Source organism: Calonectris borealis, chromosome 3 (genome assembly GCF_964195595.1).
Source record: "Calonectris borealis chromosome 3, bCalBor7.hap1.2, whole genome shotgun sequence".
In the NCBI taxonomy this organism is placed as follows: domain Eukaryota; kingdom Metazoa; phylum Chordata; class Aves; order Procellariiformes; family Procellariidae; genus Calonectris; species Calonectris borealis.
The window spans coordinates 63,146,423-63,161,754 of NC_134314.1; the positions used below are offsets into that span (position 1 = coordinate 63,146,423).

Consider the following 15,332-nt stretch of genomic DNA (forward strand, 5'->3'; position numbering starts at 1 on the left):
CTTTATGCTTTAATCTCAAAAAAGAAGTTAGAGTTGAGTTTTTAGCGTCTACTTTTGCCACACAGCTATGAAATCTGAGACGATTGTGTTGTTTGCAGAGAGCTTTGAGATCTTACCCAGGAAGACGCTATAGAGTGCAAAGCATCCATCACTCATTCAGTGTCTTGATACCACAGATGGGTGCAATCTGTTTCACTTAATTAAAAATACGCTGAGTATCTCAGGGCAAGTTTAAAAACAATCTTTTTGGCAGCAGTTGAGTTTAAGCATTTGCTGCCCTTGTCTCCTTGTTCTTAGTCCTGCAGCAAACCCTGCTCTGTGCTAGTGTAAGCTTTACGTGGCTGCAGACTTAAGTAGGTCGGGGAACTGAACCAGAAGGAAAAGAGCCAGCAGGAAAAAAGTAAGTTTTCTGAGCTGGCTGCGTTCCTGGATCAGGTTCACTGTATGGCTGCACAATAGCGTGTGCCAGTACAGCTCAGGAAGTGGTGCAAGGAGGAGGAGAAAGAACAGCTGCAAACCAGGCGTAGAAGCCTAGGATCCTGCCATTGCTTAAACCATTTAAAACATTGCTACTGACAGATGTTTTTATAGCCTTAAGTTAAAAGCTTCCAAATTGTTTACAGGGTATGAAATGTGGTTGTTTTGGCTCAACGTTTCCATTAAATCTCTTAAAGCATTTAAGAAAATGAATTTAACTTCTTCAAAAGCAGAGAAGAGCAAAGGACTTCATAAATGGCTGACAGCAACTTTTTAAAGGCAACGAGACAGAATCGGGTTTCCTAATACTCTTTTACTACTTTTTAAAATCATTGTTATACGTTTACTTTTTTTTTTTTAAGAAAACATGCTCTTGACTTGATCCATGCTATGTTGGTAAACTAAAGATTAAGTTCTTGGAAGAAAATGCTCTCTAAGTTTGAAGATATTTTCCATTTCAACTTGTCTTAAACAGAGTTCCTCTTTACTTTTCTCTGTAAATCCTAGGCTATCTTTATTGGGTTTGGACCAGGATTCAAGTTTCGTACTCAAGTTGATCCCTTTGAAAACATTGAAGTATATAATTTAATGTGTGGTAAGTACAATTGATGGGGGTCATCTTTGCTCAGTGAAATACAGTATCTTTTGGGCATTGTAAATCTTCTAATAACAGATTTTTTAGTGTCCTTAGAAATTTGTCCTTAAGACTTGCTGCTGATTTTCACTAATAAAAAGCTGTTTGTTTTTTCTGAGAAAGGTCCAGCTTCTAAACAACTAACGGCTGTTTATGATCTACTGGTCAGGCCACCTTGTATCTCTCCTTTCCACTGATCATTCTGTGTGTTCCTCTGGCTGCTCCAGAGCTGGCGCTTTGACTCAACACTTATTAAAACTGACTACTTCACAATCTCTCTACCATCAAGAAGGGATATTTCTCTCTCATATCTGACTAGAGGCTTTATCAGATTAATCGCTCAGGTGACCTTATTCAGACAGAACAATAAATAACAAGCATAGTAATGGGTATGGGTGCAGCTGCCAGGCAGCTCATTTCCCGAAAGCCTGAGTTATTCACCCCCTCTGCTTTTTATGCACTTGAACAATTCCTTGTATTATATCATGTGTTTTCTTATTTGTTGTTTTCCTTTACCATATTTTTAATTTTAGTTACTTGATATAAATAGGTTTTTAATTTGGATAAAATTTAGATTTTTTTTATTTTTGTTTACTTGATTCATATAATAAACCTCCTCCCGAATTCATCATTGTATGTGTCACTTGTTCAATTTATGTATTGTATGTTTTAATACTAGATTTGGATGTTTCTCTGTCCATTCTCATTGTCTAATACAACAGGTGTTTCAAATATACTTTTTTTTGGTCTTTTGATGGACTGCAACTGTCTTGTTAGTCTGTAGTGCAATTGCTTTGGAGTCTCACTCTAGGGCAAGTTGTCTCTGCAATAGTCAGGTTTCCTGTTTCTCACCCCTCTATGGTGTCACTCTAGAATTCATGATTGATTTCTGTTCCATGCAGAAATCGCAGACAGCACACTCCATATGCAGATATTCTTCACTTTATTTTCTGACACTGCACCAGAGAAGTGGTGTTTCTTTCTGAAAATTAGACACCTTGCGGCCCTCCTTTTTTTCCCCCTTTCAAACACAATGTTACTGTGACTCCTTGTTCCTTTGTCCCTTCTCCTTTGTTCTGTATTTCATGGTTTCTTCAAAAGTCTAGTTCTACCACTTCCTGTTCATTTATTCCCCTTGAGGTCTTCACCTGTTTTCCATTATTTCCTGCCTGCTTCTCTCTCTTGCCAGGATCTATACTTGCTCTAACATCTGCATCTCTGAGAGACAAAGTATTACCAAAGGGTTTGATCCAGAAAACACTTAACGGGAGCAGTGCACGTGCGTGAGATCAGTGGCGATATTCAGGTATACTACACTTAAACCACGTGTTTAAATTCTTTGCTGGAATAGGAAACAGGCCATTGTCAGGAAGCGTGTCTCTCACAGCCTTGTATGCTTTGTGGTCTTCTCATGCCATGATTGCTCTTGAACCACCTTCTTGTGCCCCCCCGATCTGTTCTGTGTATGCTGCGTGGGAGGGGTAGGGTCCTTACTGCCATCTCAGTGAAGCAAGTTCAGTGACAGATCAGATGGTTTAAGTGCAGTCATTGAGGTCTAGATTTCCTCCATCCTGTATAGAAAGAATTAGAAGAATAGGATGTGCAAAAGCCAGCACGTTAACTTTCAGGTAGAAAATGAAGCGTGGTGACTTACTCAACCTTTTCCTTGCCCAGGGCTTAGGTGCCTTCTGGACTGCAGAAAGGCATCTTCTTTCACTTGTCCTTTGGGGCTCTAGGGTTTCTCATGGAGGTGCCTGACTGCACCTTCTTGCAAAGTGCAGCCAGAGAAGAGATACTGTCTCCCATTTGTCCAATATCTCAGCACTTAAAGCATGAGAACCAGATATGTACCTCTAATTGTCTTGTCTGAATTGGGAATTTTTAACTCATGTTTTTCAAGGTGTTCAAATCCCCAATCTCAGGGATTTTTGGGGTGTTGTGAGTTCCTGGATACTCCGCTTAAAATAGTAGGAACATAACAATGTAATTTAGCTGTTGAAGTGGGGACCTGAGTTCCAGGACTGGTTCTGATTTGGTTTTTCACTGCTTTGTGTAATGTATTCATTGAAGCAGGGACTGCTAGGATTAGAAAGGTGGTTTTATTCTTCTTTCCAAAGCAAAACAGCTTCATCTGGAGGGATGAAGTGTACCTGAGTGGCATAGTGCAGGGAGAAATGTGTTCAGTTCCCCAGGTAGGCAGGGAAGTTCAGCTCTAACTCTTGTGCTCCAGGTGAGTGATCTAGACACCAAGCTTTTGGATACAAGTGTGTCTCATCACCTGCTGTGTTTTGAAAATATCTTATTTCATAGATTCGGTATGAGTTAAGTGGAGGAACAACAAATCTATGAATGCTAGTGAGGATTAAGCATGAAATAGGGCTTGATCTGTTCAGTATTTTGAAGGTGTGTGAAGTGTCTCTGAGCGGGCAGAACCTATGTTCTGTCTAGGTTCTTTTGTGGCTTTAGCCTTTAGTGATGCTTATTAACTGAAGCTTATGTATTTAATTTCCAGATCAATTAAAAAAAAAAAGCTCCCAAACTTATTCCCTAAAGCTTCAATGTTATGTAGTCACTAGCTTCATGTGTTTGAGATTACCATTTTATCCCTCACTGCAAGTTTGGGTGCTGCAAGTTCACTTCCCCTCAGATGTAAGCCACTGTCATTTTTTGCGCTTGTTCTGTTCCTCTTTACAAGCAGACTAATACCATCCTGAGCCCTAGCTAAGAACGTGTGTGCTTCCTTTTAAAGGGGTTACATTGCTTTCCCTTTTGGGTTATGTGCAGCAAGCAGTGCAACTTTATTGACTCACCCATGCTTGTTATCACAATACAAGCAGCAGTGTATTACAGTCTTTCTCATCCTGTTAATATCACTTGAATTCTTTCATAGATTTGCTTGATTTGAAACCAGCCCCAAACAACGGAACTCATGGACGCCTAAATCATCTTTTGAGGAACCCTGTTTACACTCCCCACCATCCCAAAGAAACAAGCCATCCTTCTGAATGCTCTGTGGTGGGACAAAGAGCCTTTTCAGTGAGCCTTGGCTGCTCCTGCAGGACAGGGGTAAATACTGAAATGGTTAAAGCTGTGGAGGCAGACATCTGTGTTGTATTCAAAGAGTGAAACTCTGGATTCTCCAGTGTTTATCTTCACCTGCTAGTTTTGCAGTCCCCTACGATTGGTTTCAAAATCAAATCTTGCCTGGGATTAGTGGGTACTAGCCTGTATTTGTATATTCATTTTTGCAGTTTGCCTATGTAAAGTCATATTCAGCTCTGAAGAGCCTGGAAGATGCCACGGAAGCAAGCTTTGATGGGGAAAGCATTCGGTTCTTGCTTGCTTCACTTAATTATGTTGAAATTTCTCTTCTGTGAATGTTGTGTGTTTGGGCTGTGGTTTTCAAGGCTGTAGATTTGCTTGTGGCAAAACCAGTTTGTTCCTGCAAATTCTCCGTAGCCGCTCTCCAGTACATGTCAGTGAGTTTTGTATAGGGGTAACTTGCAAGGCAGATGTTACATTCGGCACTTTAAGTGTAGTAATGGCTCATAATATGCTTTGTAGAACACTTAGTAGAATCTCACTGGTTTTGCTTTATAATTATAGGGCTTGCCAATAAGGGATTTTCATCAGCGTTTAAATCTCACTGAAACAGAAGGTAAGAACTTTAGATGCTAATATAAAATTATAACAAAAATGTAAGAATTATTAAAAATATAAAACATTTGATGTCTGAACTTCTGAGCAAATCTCAAGTACATGAGGTAAAAATTTTTTGAAATACTCGCTGGGACTATAGTTCTGAGGTTTTCAAATACAGTCTTACTGAACCATTTGTTCTCAAATAAATGTGTATCCTTATACCTGTGTCTTTATGGCACATGCATTATCTGATATTTTTGAATTTTCTAGCACTGAAGTAGCGAGCATTCCAGAATGGGAAGCAAAAGCAGTGTATGAGGAAGTATCTGACAAGAAATCCTTGCAAATACCGACATCACGATGGCAGCATACTTTTAATGAAGCATAAGGGGTACAGGGTTGGGTTGTTACATTCTTTGGACATATACATGCCATGTTTCAGCTGCAGTTTGCAAGGCTGTAAGGCATGTGCTCATGACTCGTGAAACAAAATAAACTATTTTGAGCATGAAGCAGGTAAGACAATAAGTAAATCATGAAAACTGTAAGTCAAAATGGAATGTAGCCTTTGTTGCCAATACCTTAAAAGATGAAATCAAGATGATTAGGCTGTCAGAAAGAGAAATAGGCTGATAGGGACCCTGCCTCGTGTATGTTCATGAAACCTTGTTTCTTATGCAAATAAACTCTATTTCGTGGCACCCCACTGTAGCTCACTATTAAGAACTGGACTTAAATGCCAGTTACAGGCAGGATCCAGTACTTGCTGCTTATTCAGGGCTAATTTAAGGCTTCTGTTGGTTTGTGTAGTTTGTCCTGGCACAAAGAGCGGATAGAGCTTTCTTGAATCTTTTCCACTAACGACAGGACATCTTTTTAAAATGTGTCCCAGAACCCTTTTAAAATAACTGTCAGTATTGTAACTCTCATGAGAGCAACAAAACGAAATCCAGTAAGTACAATACGGTGTGCTTTCCCCTAAGCGTGTGAGCGGTTTCACTGAAACACACTCTGCTAACGTGTAGGTGGACGCCCGAGTGCCTTGCTGAACCCGGCTTTGAAGAAATATGGCAAGGCCAGGCACATAACCTATTTCAGTTCCGTTTTGTAGAAATAGGAACCTAAGGCTCTAAACCTACATTTTTGAAACAGTAGGATTTTGGCTTGGGTTATCAGTGAGACCTGGCTTAGCACTGGTCTTAATAGCAGTAATTTCCTTATAAATTGTATGAATTAGGCACTTATTAATCAGATATAAAAAGCATTATCACAGTTGAAAGAATTCTAGTAACCAGCGTAGATGCCCCTTAAGACTATTTAGAGTTTATTAGTTACCTCAGTTTGCATATTCTCTCACTGATTGTCATAACTTGGCAGCCTGTAAGAGCAACAAAATATTAACTGCATTTTTATTTTTATGAAAAAAATGTGAATTGTTTGCCTTTTCCCTCATGGGTGGAGAAATAAATGTTATAATCTTGATGGTTTTTTTCTGAGTGGAATTACTGTGGAAAAAAACTGCAGCATTCATTGCTCAATTTTTTTCCCCATTTAAAACAGTTGCCTTGAAATTGCAATTGACTGCAGCAGATGATTGCAAGAGCATGTGCTTCTTATGGCTCTGTTTTGTTACGTCTTTGTTTTTTCTTTAAGAAAAATGGTGTTGACTCTAAAGTAATTCTGTTGCTAACTCTGCTTTACTTTTCAGCTTCTGTCTAATGACTTACCCTCTGCTGATCCCACTTAGCTTCTTTCTGATACAGTTTTAAAGGAAAGTCTTCACTCTTCCATTGGGTGCAGTAGTTGGCAATAAACAGGCAATGTCTTAGGCAAGGGTCTGCCAAAAACCCTGTGCAGTATCATACATAAAACATTTGGAGATAACTTTCTCTGTATACAAACTTTCTAAAGAGATGTGGTCCATGAGAGAGAGAGAATGAAGGTTTTGTGACTATCCCACTCATCATAAAGCGAGTCCTTGCACATCTGAAAATCCAGCCAGTACTTCACTGTATCGTTTATTTAGATCTCTATATTTCTTAGTCCTTTAAATGTCACTTTCACGTATGACTTTATGGTTTCTACTAAAATAGTCCCCTCAGCAGATTTCAAATCACCACAATTGGTTGCTGTCCCATCTAAATATTATGTAGAAGCAGATCCCACAAATTGAAACACAAAGTCAACAAAGACTTTAACTTTGCAACTTAGATCCATCTCCTGTTTTAAATGGCAAAATGTTTTGGTTTAAATATAAACTTAATTTGTACAGTATAAGTTAAATGGTTGCTTTATACTGGCTTTGTCATTTAATTTATTGCCTTAGCATAGAAGCTACACCTTTGATATAAGAACAAAAAATGTTTTGTTCTGTTACTGTGACTTCTCTGTTTGGCAACTGGAAATTGGGGCAACCTTAGGTGTATAAGAGGAAGACGCTTAACAACCAGTATTGATTGAAATGTAACAAGCACTATTTCTGCTGCAGTTAAGAAGATAGAGAAACTTACTTTACCCTACGGACGGCCCAGGGTTCTGCAGAAGAGACATAATTACTGCCTCCTTTACCATTACCGCTATGTTAGTGGGTACAGCAAGGACTACAGGATGTCTCTGTGGAGTGCGTACACTATTAACAAAGATGTAAGTATATGAAAAAGGTTAGAAGCAACCTTGAAAGGTAAAGAGCTTGAATGCTGGATATTCCTGAACACTTACTAGGTCTGCTCATGGTATTATCTCCCAGGGAACTAAGTAGAGCCACATGAGATGAAAAAAGGGATTTTGTATGAGCTTTTCTTCACTTTCCTATATTAATAAGGATTGTCTTTGAGTCTTTCCTGTTTCTCGGAGTGAGCTGCAGTTTTGCCTCCAGAGTGAGCACATCCACGAGGAACTGAGGAGCCCATTGCCATTGATATAGAAGCCCTAGGAGTCTGCACTGGCTTACTGCTTGGCAGTGTAGGTCTGCTATAGCAGTCTGCCAGTGCTGTCCTTGAAGTCTGGTCTCAACACGGGTTTCATGCTCTTAAAGCAGTGTTTGTAATGTGGCAGGATCCTTTTGAAAAAATCATCTCTGGACCGTTCATGCCCTGATCCAATCCTCTCTCAGAAGATCATCCTGATTGGGGGGAAAAAAGATGTCAGTGGAGATAAATCTCGTCTTTGCTGTCCTGAACTCTATGCTAAGATGCACATGTTCATGCAGAGCATTGATCTTGTGAATGAAAGTTGTTTTTTTCAAGCTGGCCTTTCCCATTCAGAGAAAATTTAGAAACCACATCATGCTTAAAAGGAATTAGGACAGTAGAGGATGCTTTTTAGTTTGATTATCTGGGAATCATAGGTTTTAAAGAATGACTGTTATAATTAAATTTAACTAAACTCTGGCAAAGTTTGTGTGATCCTAAATATTTTGAAGTTAATGGCATGAAGCAACTAGTTACTGTAACAAGTGGCCCAGTGGAGAGAGATGGCTAACAAGACATCTGGCTGCCTCTGATTCCTGAATGAATAGCCTGAATGAACAAGTACTTTTACAGTAGATCAGGTTATCTTTAATGGGCTCCTCTAGGTTCTCTTTTGGGAGATGTTATTCTCAACTCAACTAAAATGCTGCAGTTCTGTTCACTTTATTTCCAAAATATATGAAATGGACAGGAGGGCTTGTTTTCCACTGACAAAAGAGGAACAATTCTTGCATCTTATTTAAGTCCCTCCACACCATTAAAGGCAGTTGCAGCTAAATACTTAGAGTTCGGTAGTTCCCCATACTTGTAAGTAATTATTGTAAGAATTATTATAAGAATTATTGTAAGTCAGCTATCCGTTTTGCCAATGATACTTTCTTCTTGTTCAATAGGACAAATGGGTTTCTGCTACAGAAGATACCTCCAGCTGTTTACACAAGGATGTTCGTATTTCTTCTAATCATAACCAGTCATGTTTGTTTTACAACAATCATCCTCACCTAACTTACGGATTCCTTTCTCCTCCAGGTAAGTACATTGCCTTCATTGTACAGCATATCAGATTTAAATAATTTGTAATGTAGTAGGTGTAGTCTTTTATAGATGTGCTTGATAATTAAACACAGTATGAAACAGTAGTTGCTGAATTGTTGCCGTTCACTTCAGCATATGAGAAAGAAAAACACTTTGTTTTTATTTGACATTAAATGCCTCTATACAAACGCAGGTAGCATAGGGGATAAACAAGGAGTTTGAGACGTGCGCACGCTTGCAGGGCTATGATCTTACTGGCATCACGGAGATGTGGTGGGATGGCTCCTATGACTGGAGTGTTGTAACGGAAGGATACAGGCTCCTTAGGAAGGACGGGCAGGGGAGACGAGGAGGGGGTGTCGCCCTCTATGTCAATGACCAGCTGGAGTGCATGGAGCTCTGTCTTAAGTTAAGCATTTTGCATTGACCTTACTGCATAAAGTACCGAGTAGTAAGTTATTTAAACATCCACATCAAGTGTAATTTGCAAAGTTCCAACAGAGCTTCTATTTTTATGCATAGATTCTGCAGTCGGAACAAGTTGGTCTGACGCTCATGAAGAGAATTTTATTCCCTTCCTCACAATGCAAAACTGTTCTGATAATTTTAAATCTCATGAACATTTGTCCACTGTGTATCTGACAAGTGCAGTTACTGCTGCTGCTTATAAGATTATTTATTTTGAATGGGATCCAGCATGTACTGAAGTTAGCACTTAGACCCACATCAGCTTTGGAAAGTGAAGTTAGGTCATCTCCACCTTAGTGTTATTACACTAATCTTTAAAAGAATGAAAATGCAAGTTTAAAGTAACAAATCCAAGTAATGAATTGCTTTTTTGTTTTAGATTTTATGACAGATGCAAAGAAACATCACTACGATGCCTTGCTTACCAGCAACATTGTGCCAATGTATCCTGCATTTAAAGGTATTTTATTTGTATGCATATTTTGTGCGCACAGTTGAATATAAGAAAGACTGCTGATTTTTTGCTTGCTTCCAAACCATGCAAATGATCCCTGGTTCAGCTGCCACTGTAAAATAAGACCTTTCCCAACTACGGGCTTCTTACCTCAATGAAAAGTTCCTTGAAGTAGGATTATCACTCTTGTGGAAAAGGCCCACTGTTGTGAGCTTATGATTCCTAATCAACTGGCTCATTACATGGGATCATAGTATAAGTGTCTCCATTTAATGTCTGACTTTTTTGTTTGCATTTTCCTACCTCCCTAAACAGGGTTTTATACTGAATATCTTCTAGGGAACCCAGATACCATATATAATTATGTGAGCTAAATTCATTTCCAGTTTAGGAATGTCTTCTAAACTCAGATGAGTTTCCAGGCAGGAATCTAGGGTCTCAATCACTAAGGAAACTGGAAGATAATCGTGTCTCTAGTAAAAAAGATGTGAAGACCTGGACTTTTCTGGGTGAGAGGGAACATGAGATGGTTGAGCTGAGGGAGATTAAGCATATTCCTGGTAAAAAAGAAGGATAACTGGCATTTCCTCTGGACAAGAGAGATGTCCTGTTTTGTAATGGAATAGTGGTCAACTCTTAACTGTAATAGAAAATATCATATTGGTAAGATACTTCCCAGCTCATAGGTGTGGGTGTACAAGCTAGCCAGGCCAACTTGATAGTGGGGCAAGACACAGGCAGGCATGGTCTTCTCTCACCTCCCCTCCTCTAGCCTCTCCATGACTTGGTTTCCAAGGAAAGAAACCCAAGGCCACAAGGAAGCAGCCTCAGTCAGGTTTGTGGTTAGGGTGACTGTGACACCACAATGGTAGGAGATACTGCAATGCATGCTGCTGCTCAATTAGATGCCACCTTTAAAAACTGTAAACACCTGTATAATATATTATTTTCCTAGCTTATCATAGTTTATACTCCACTGAAGACTCTGAAGAGTTGTATTAACAGTTTCTACCTTGGAGATTACGTTTCCCACTTCCATTACTGTGTTTCAGTGTTATGGAACTACTTCCATCAGTACCTGCTACCTGAATATGCTGCAGCCAGGAGCGGTGTCAATGTAGTCAGCGGTCCTGTGTTTGATTATGACTCTGATGGGCTCTATGATACCCCAGAGAAGGTGAAAAGGTGGGAACCTTTCGCATTCTAATCCTTTGTTTCTTTCCTCCATTAGTGGTCAAAAATTAATTATGATCCTTGCTATCAAGGAAAGCATCTTGCGAAGATGGGCCATTGGCAGGTTATGTCAGTTCAGAGAGACGGTCAAATGGCCCTAAGCAGATACAGAAGTGTAAACCTAAGAAATAAGCAACAAGCACAAAGAGAAAATGCACCCTCAAAATGTGTCATCCTAAAAACTGAAGGTGAAGTGTAAGAGAAGCAGTTGCATGTGGAGGAATGTCCACTAGCCTGAAATCTTAGGACATTGCCTGTAGGAGTGGATGAGGCAGGGGCTTATCCCTGGTGTCATGGTTGACACTTCCTGAGCTGGCAGTGTTCCACTACAAAGTTGTGAGTACAAATATACTAGTCAGCAAAATTGGTTCAAGCCAGCAAGCAGATGGTTTTGTGGGCTTGGGCTGAGCTCTCCATCTATTCTGGATTCTTACACATTTTTATGATAAATCAGTTTGTTGTTATACCTCGTCAAACTTGTTACTTAGATCAGCCTACAAGCCAAACTTGATTTTCAAAACCATAATCTGGAATTTTCCTTCCAGGCGTAAGTTTTCTTTGGGCTAAATAGGTGAATTGCTAAAATTGATATGCCAGAATATAGCTGATTGCTGTCATTTGTTCTTTGTGCCAGTATGATTTGGTGGATTTACAGAAAGATCTTTTGTGTTTCAGACACCCCAGTAATTCAGAAGTTCCAGTTCCAACTCACTTCTTCATTGTGCTGACTAGTTGTAAAAATACTTCTGAAACTCCTCTGGAGTGTGAAGGGTCTCTAGATGCCTTGTCTTTCATTGTACCTCACAGAGAAGACAACAGTGAAAGCTGTGCAGTAAGTAGCCTATTCAGTCCCCCTAAACATCTGAAGTCGGGCTTGAGCTTGTTTTGTTTGGATATCAGTGATTAACTAGTTAAAGGCTGTAAAAATGGTACAGTCTGTCATGATCATCCTGAGAGAAGACAATGTTTTTGTAAACAGAATTATGTTAAAGTCTGTATATATGCTCAAATGTGGAAATAGAAGTTCCCTGATCAAAGAGCAAAACTTGTAGCTAGTGGGGTAGAGTCAGAATATGTTGAGACCGTCAATGTGACACATACATAGACTTCTGTAGGGCAAATATCCAGTTAACAGCTGAGAAGGATGAAGAGCTTGTAGGAGAAGATGAGTCATCCACAAAGAAAGGTCAGTGCTAGGCCAAATGCATACCCAAAAGGAGAAGACACAGATGTTCCTGAAGAGCGTTCGTTGCTTCTAGTTGAGGTACCTTGGCATTGTGATGGGAATGCACATAGCTGCAGTCCATGTAAACCAGAACAAAGCGTGGGAAGTGTGTAGACCTATCCTACACTGAAGGATTACACAAGTCACTGCCCAAGTCAGGCACAGCTCTCAGAAATAGTTTTATCAGAGATGGTAGATAGATGCTGGACCTCACCTGCCGTTCCCCATTATCACCAACTTCCACTGGTGCAGCTACAAGTTCTGTATACTTGAGGAAGTAAGAGCAAGTACTAAATTCAGGCAAGTTTATAACTATTTATAATCCAGTGCTCTCTCTTAGATATTGGTCAACAGTTACTGCTTTCTGTCTCTATAAAACATCAAAATGTCTTTGGCTAATTGATTAAATGTATGTCAGAAAAAAAAAAGGATGTTTTACGACCCCTTTTTTTCCTCCTCTGGTCCCAATAGGATGGCAAGTCTGAGTCCATGTGGGTTGAAGAGAGAATGAAGTTTCATACAGCTCGGATCAGAGATATAGAATTACTTACTGGACTCAGCTTCTATCAAGACAGAAAACAGCCGGTATCTGAGATTTTACAGTTAAAAACATATTTACCAACTTTTGAAACGGTCTGATTTTTCCTATGGAATGTTGTTATCCATTTCACAACTGATTTGTAAATAGACTGTTTTTAATGAAAACATTTTTTTAAAATAAGCTGGAACATTTATTGAAAACTCTTGACCAAAATGCCAGTAGGGAGGAGAGTGGGTGCCATATTTGTATCTCAGGGACTCCTGATGGACTGTGTGTGTAACACAGGATGGCAGCTCCTGTCATTCCCACTTGAATGTGGTAGAACCATGTCCATTATTAAATGCTAACAACATTTGATCTTCATAGTCTGAGACACGAACAAAAATGTTATCTTTTATATGCACTGGAGAGGGAGAAGTTTATAAAGCATGGGTTATGATCAATATTCTACTTTAAAAATGTAGATAATTAGCAAATACAATTCTGGGGAATAACTACATTCTTGGTGACCATTGAAGTATAAACAACAGCACCTCTCACTCCGGTTTTCCTTGAAGCATGAATTACATTCTGAGCTTTGGGTCTCATGAAATAATGCAGTGTTATGGTGCAAGAAGCTATACTGAGGTTAGCTGGTAACTGAAGGTTCCCCAACATGGAAAAGACGCCTGGCTAAAGGAGTTCTGTTAGCTGGGAAGCCTTGGTATGTTGCTGCCCTCTGGTGTCTCCAACACTGAAGGAGAATTCGATGCACAATTTGCATGTTTTATATGCATCCTCAGAACGAGCAGGTATAGGATGCATCAAGTCACCTGCAAATCAGAAGAAATTAATTCAGGAAGATCTCTGAGCTCCCAGAAGTAATTATCTTACTTCAAACTGAACTTAGATTTGATGAAAAGATTTTGCTTTCTTGAAGCAAAGATGTCTTTCTCAATTTGGTGCATGATTTTGTCAGCTGTGGTTTTGAAGTCCCGTTTTTGTCAAGAAAAGGTAATTTTGGACAATGATTGTTGCCTTAGTTAGAATGGTAAGATGATCTTCTCTAATGGCACATCTCATCACTACAGTAAATGCCATTCAGTTGTCTGTTGGCAGCAAATGACCAGATCCTAGCTGCATTTGTAGCTGTTCTTAGTGCTACATCATCCAAATTCCAGCTCACGTAAGTTACCCGTTTTGAATGCAGACGCTGCCAGATACAAATTCTGAAGAAGGATGTAATGAGCTTTCTTGGAAGCTTTCAGGCTACACAAACAGCTGCTACAGGCACTCAGGAGTGTAGGAACTCCCTCCTTTTCCAGTAGACATGCTATCACCTTTGTAATTCTCCCACTCTCTCTAAAGCTGATGAGCCAAAATTGGCTCTGTTATCTATAAAGTTTGGCATAGTCATTTACACATTTATGTTCTTCTCATCTAAAAAGAAGAAAATACGTCACGCACAAGTATGTTAAAAGAATGAAGAGCCTGTGACTGAGCAGAGAGGCATTTTACCTTATAGCTTGGTCAGGGGATGTTGGAGGCTGGATTCAAAGCCTGCTGAAGTCAGTGGACTTTTCCATTAACTTCAGTTTGAGCAGGCTGAAATCCTGGGACCATTTTTTCTTTTAACCAAATGTATTTTCTTGATCTTCTGTTACAAGCATGACTTTTTTCTCTAAAGTAGTTTCACTGTGTGAAATTTAAATGTGTTGTGGCAACCTCACATTATGATATGACTGTGACAGCATTATTCAGTGTAACTGCTTTGTAACATTGCCTATGACCAATAAAAACATCAGAAGTATGCTGTTCATGACCCTTTCTGTACCAAATGCTACTGGCTGGTTAAACACTGCTGCAGATGTAGAGCACTATTTCACATTTGTTTTGGAGTGGGGAGGGGGTTGCTTCAATCCCTGCTCTTTGAGTTGAAGATAACTTCAACTGGAATGTTGAAGTTGCATTCATTATTGGAAGGGGAAGGCAGGAAGAAAGATGGTCAAGGTGTTCTTAAATTTTTTTAGAAGTGATACTGTCTCCTGAATGCAAATGACAGAGATATTAACGTCTTCAGAAAGTGAAGCAGCGCCAGTTTTGGTTAAGAGGCAGGACTAGCCTAGCTCCCGGTAAAGATAGAACAGGATAGGCTTCAAGCAGATGACTGCTGGTTTGACCTAGGGAGGATTTTGGAAGGGAGAGTGGCTGTGAAAGCTATTAATGGTCTACCTGGACTTCAGTAAAGCCTTTGACACCGTCTCCCACAGCATTCTCCTAGAGAAGCTGGCGGCTCACGGCTTAGACAGGTGCACTCTTCGCTGGGTAAAAAACTGGCTGGACGGCCGAGCCCAGAGAGTTGTGGTGAACGGAGTTAAATCCAGTTGGCGGCCGGTCACGAGCGGTGTTCCCCAGGGCTCAGTGCTGGGGCCGGTCCTGTTCAATATCTTTATCAATGATCTGGATGAGGGGATCGAGTGCTCCCTTAGTAAGTTTGCAGACGACATCAAGTTGGGTGGGAGTGTTGATCTGCTGGAGGGTAGGAAGGCTCTGCAGAGGGACCTGGACAGGCTGGATCGATGGGCCGAGGCCAACTGTGTGAGGTTCAACAAGGCCAAGTGCCGGGTCCTGCACTTGGGTCACAACAACCCCAGGCAACGCTACAGGCTTGGGGA

General features: G+C 40.1%; 1 protein-coding gene across 1 annotated transcript in view; it reads left to right on the top strand.

Moving 5' to 3' along the window:
• Positions 1–14,467, top strand: part of ENPP1 (ectonucleotide pyrophosphatase/phosphodiesterase 1) — a 57,071-nt gene extending 42,604 nt beyond the window's left edge. The window contains exons 17-25 of the mRNA XM_075145845.1: positions 985–1,072; positions 4,002–4,177; positions 4,718–4,769; positions 7,242–7,396; positions 8,616–8,751; positions 9,605–9,685; positions 10,732–10,864; positions 11,588–11,744; positions 12,609–14,467. Coding sequence (XP_075001946.1) covers positions 985–1,072; positions 4,002–4,177; positions 4,718–4,769; positions 7,242–7,396; positions 8,616–8,751; positions 9,605–9,685; positions 10,732–10,864; positions 11,588–11,744; positions 12,609–12,776 — 1,146 coding nt within the window. The 3' untranslated portion in view covers positions 12,777–14,467. The remainder of the gene's footprint in view (positions 1–984; positions 1,073–4,001; positions 4,178–4,717; positions 4,770–7,241; positions 7,397–8,615; positions 8,752–9,604; positions 9,686–10,731; positions 10,865–11,587; positions 11,745–12,608) is intronic.
• The last annotated feature ends 865 nt before the right edge of the window (positions 14,468–15,332 follow it).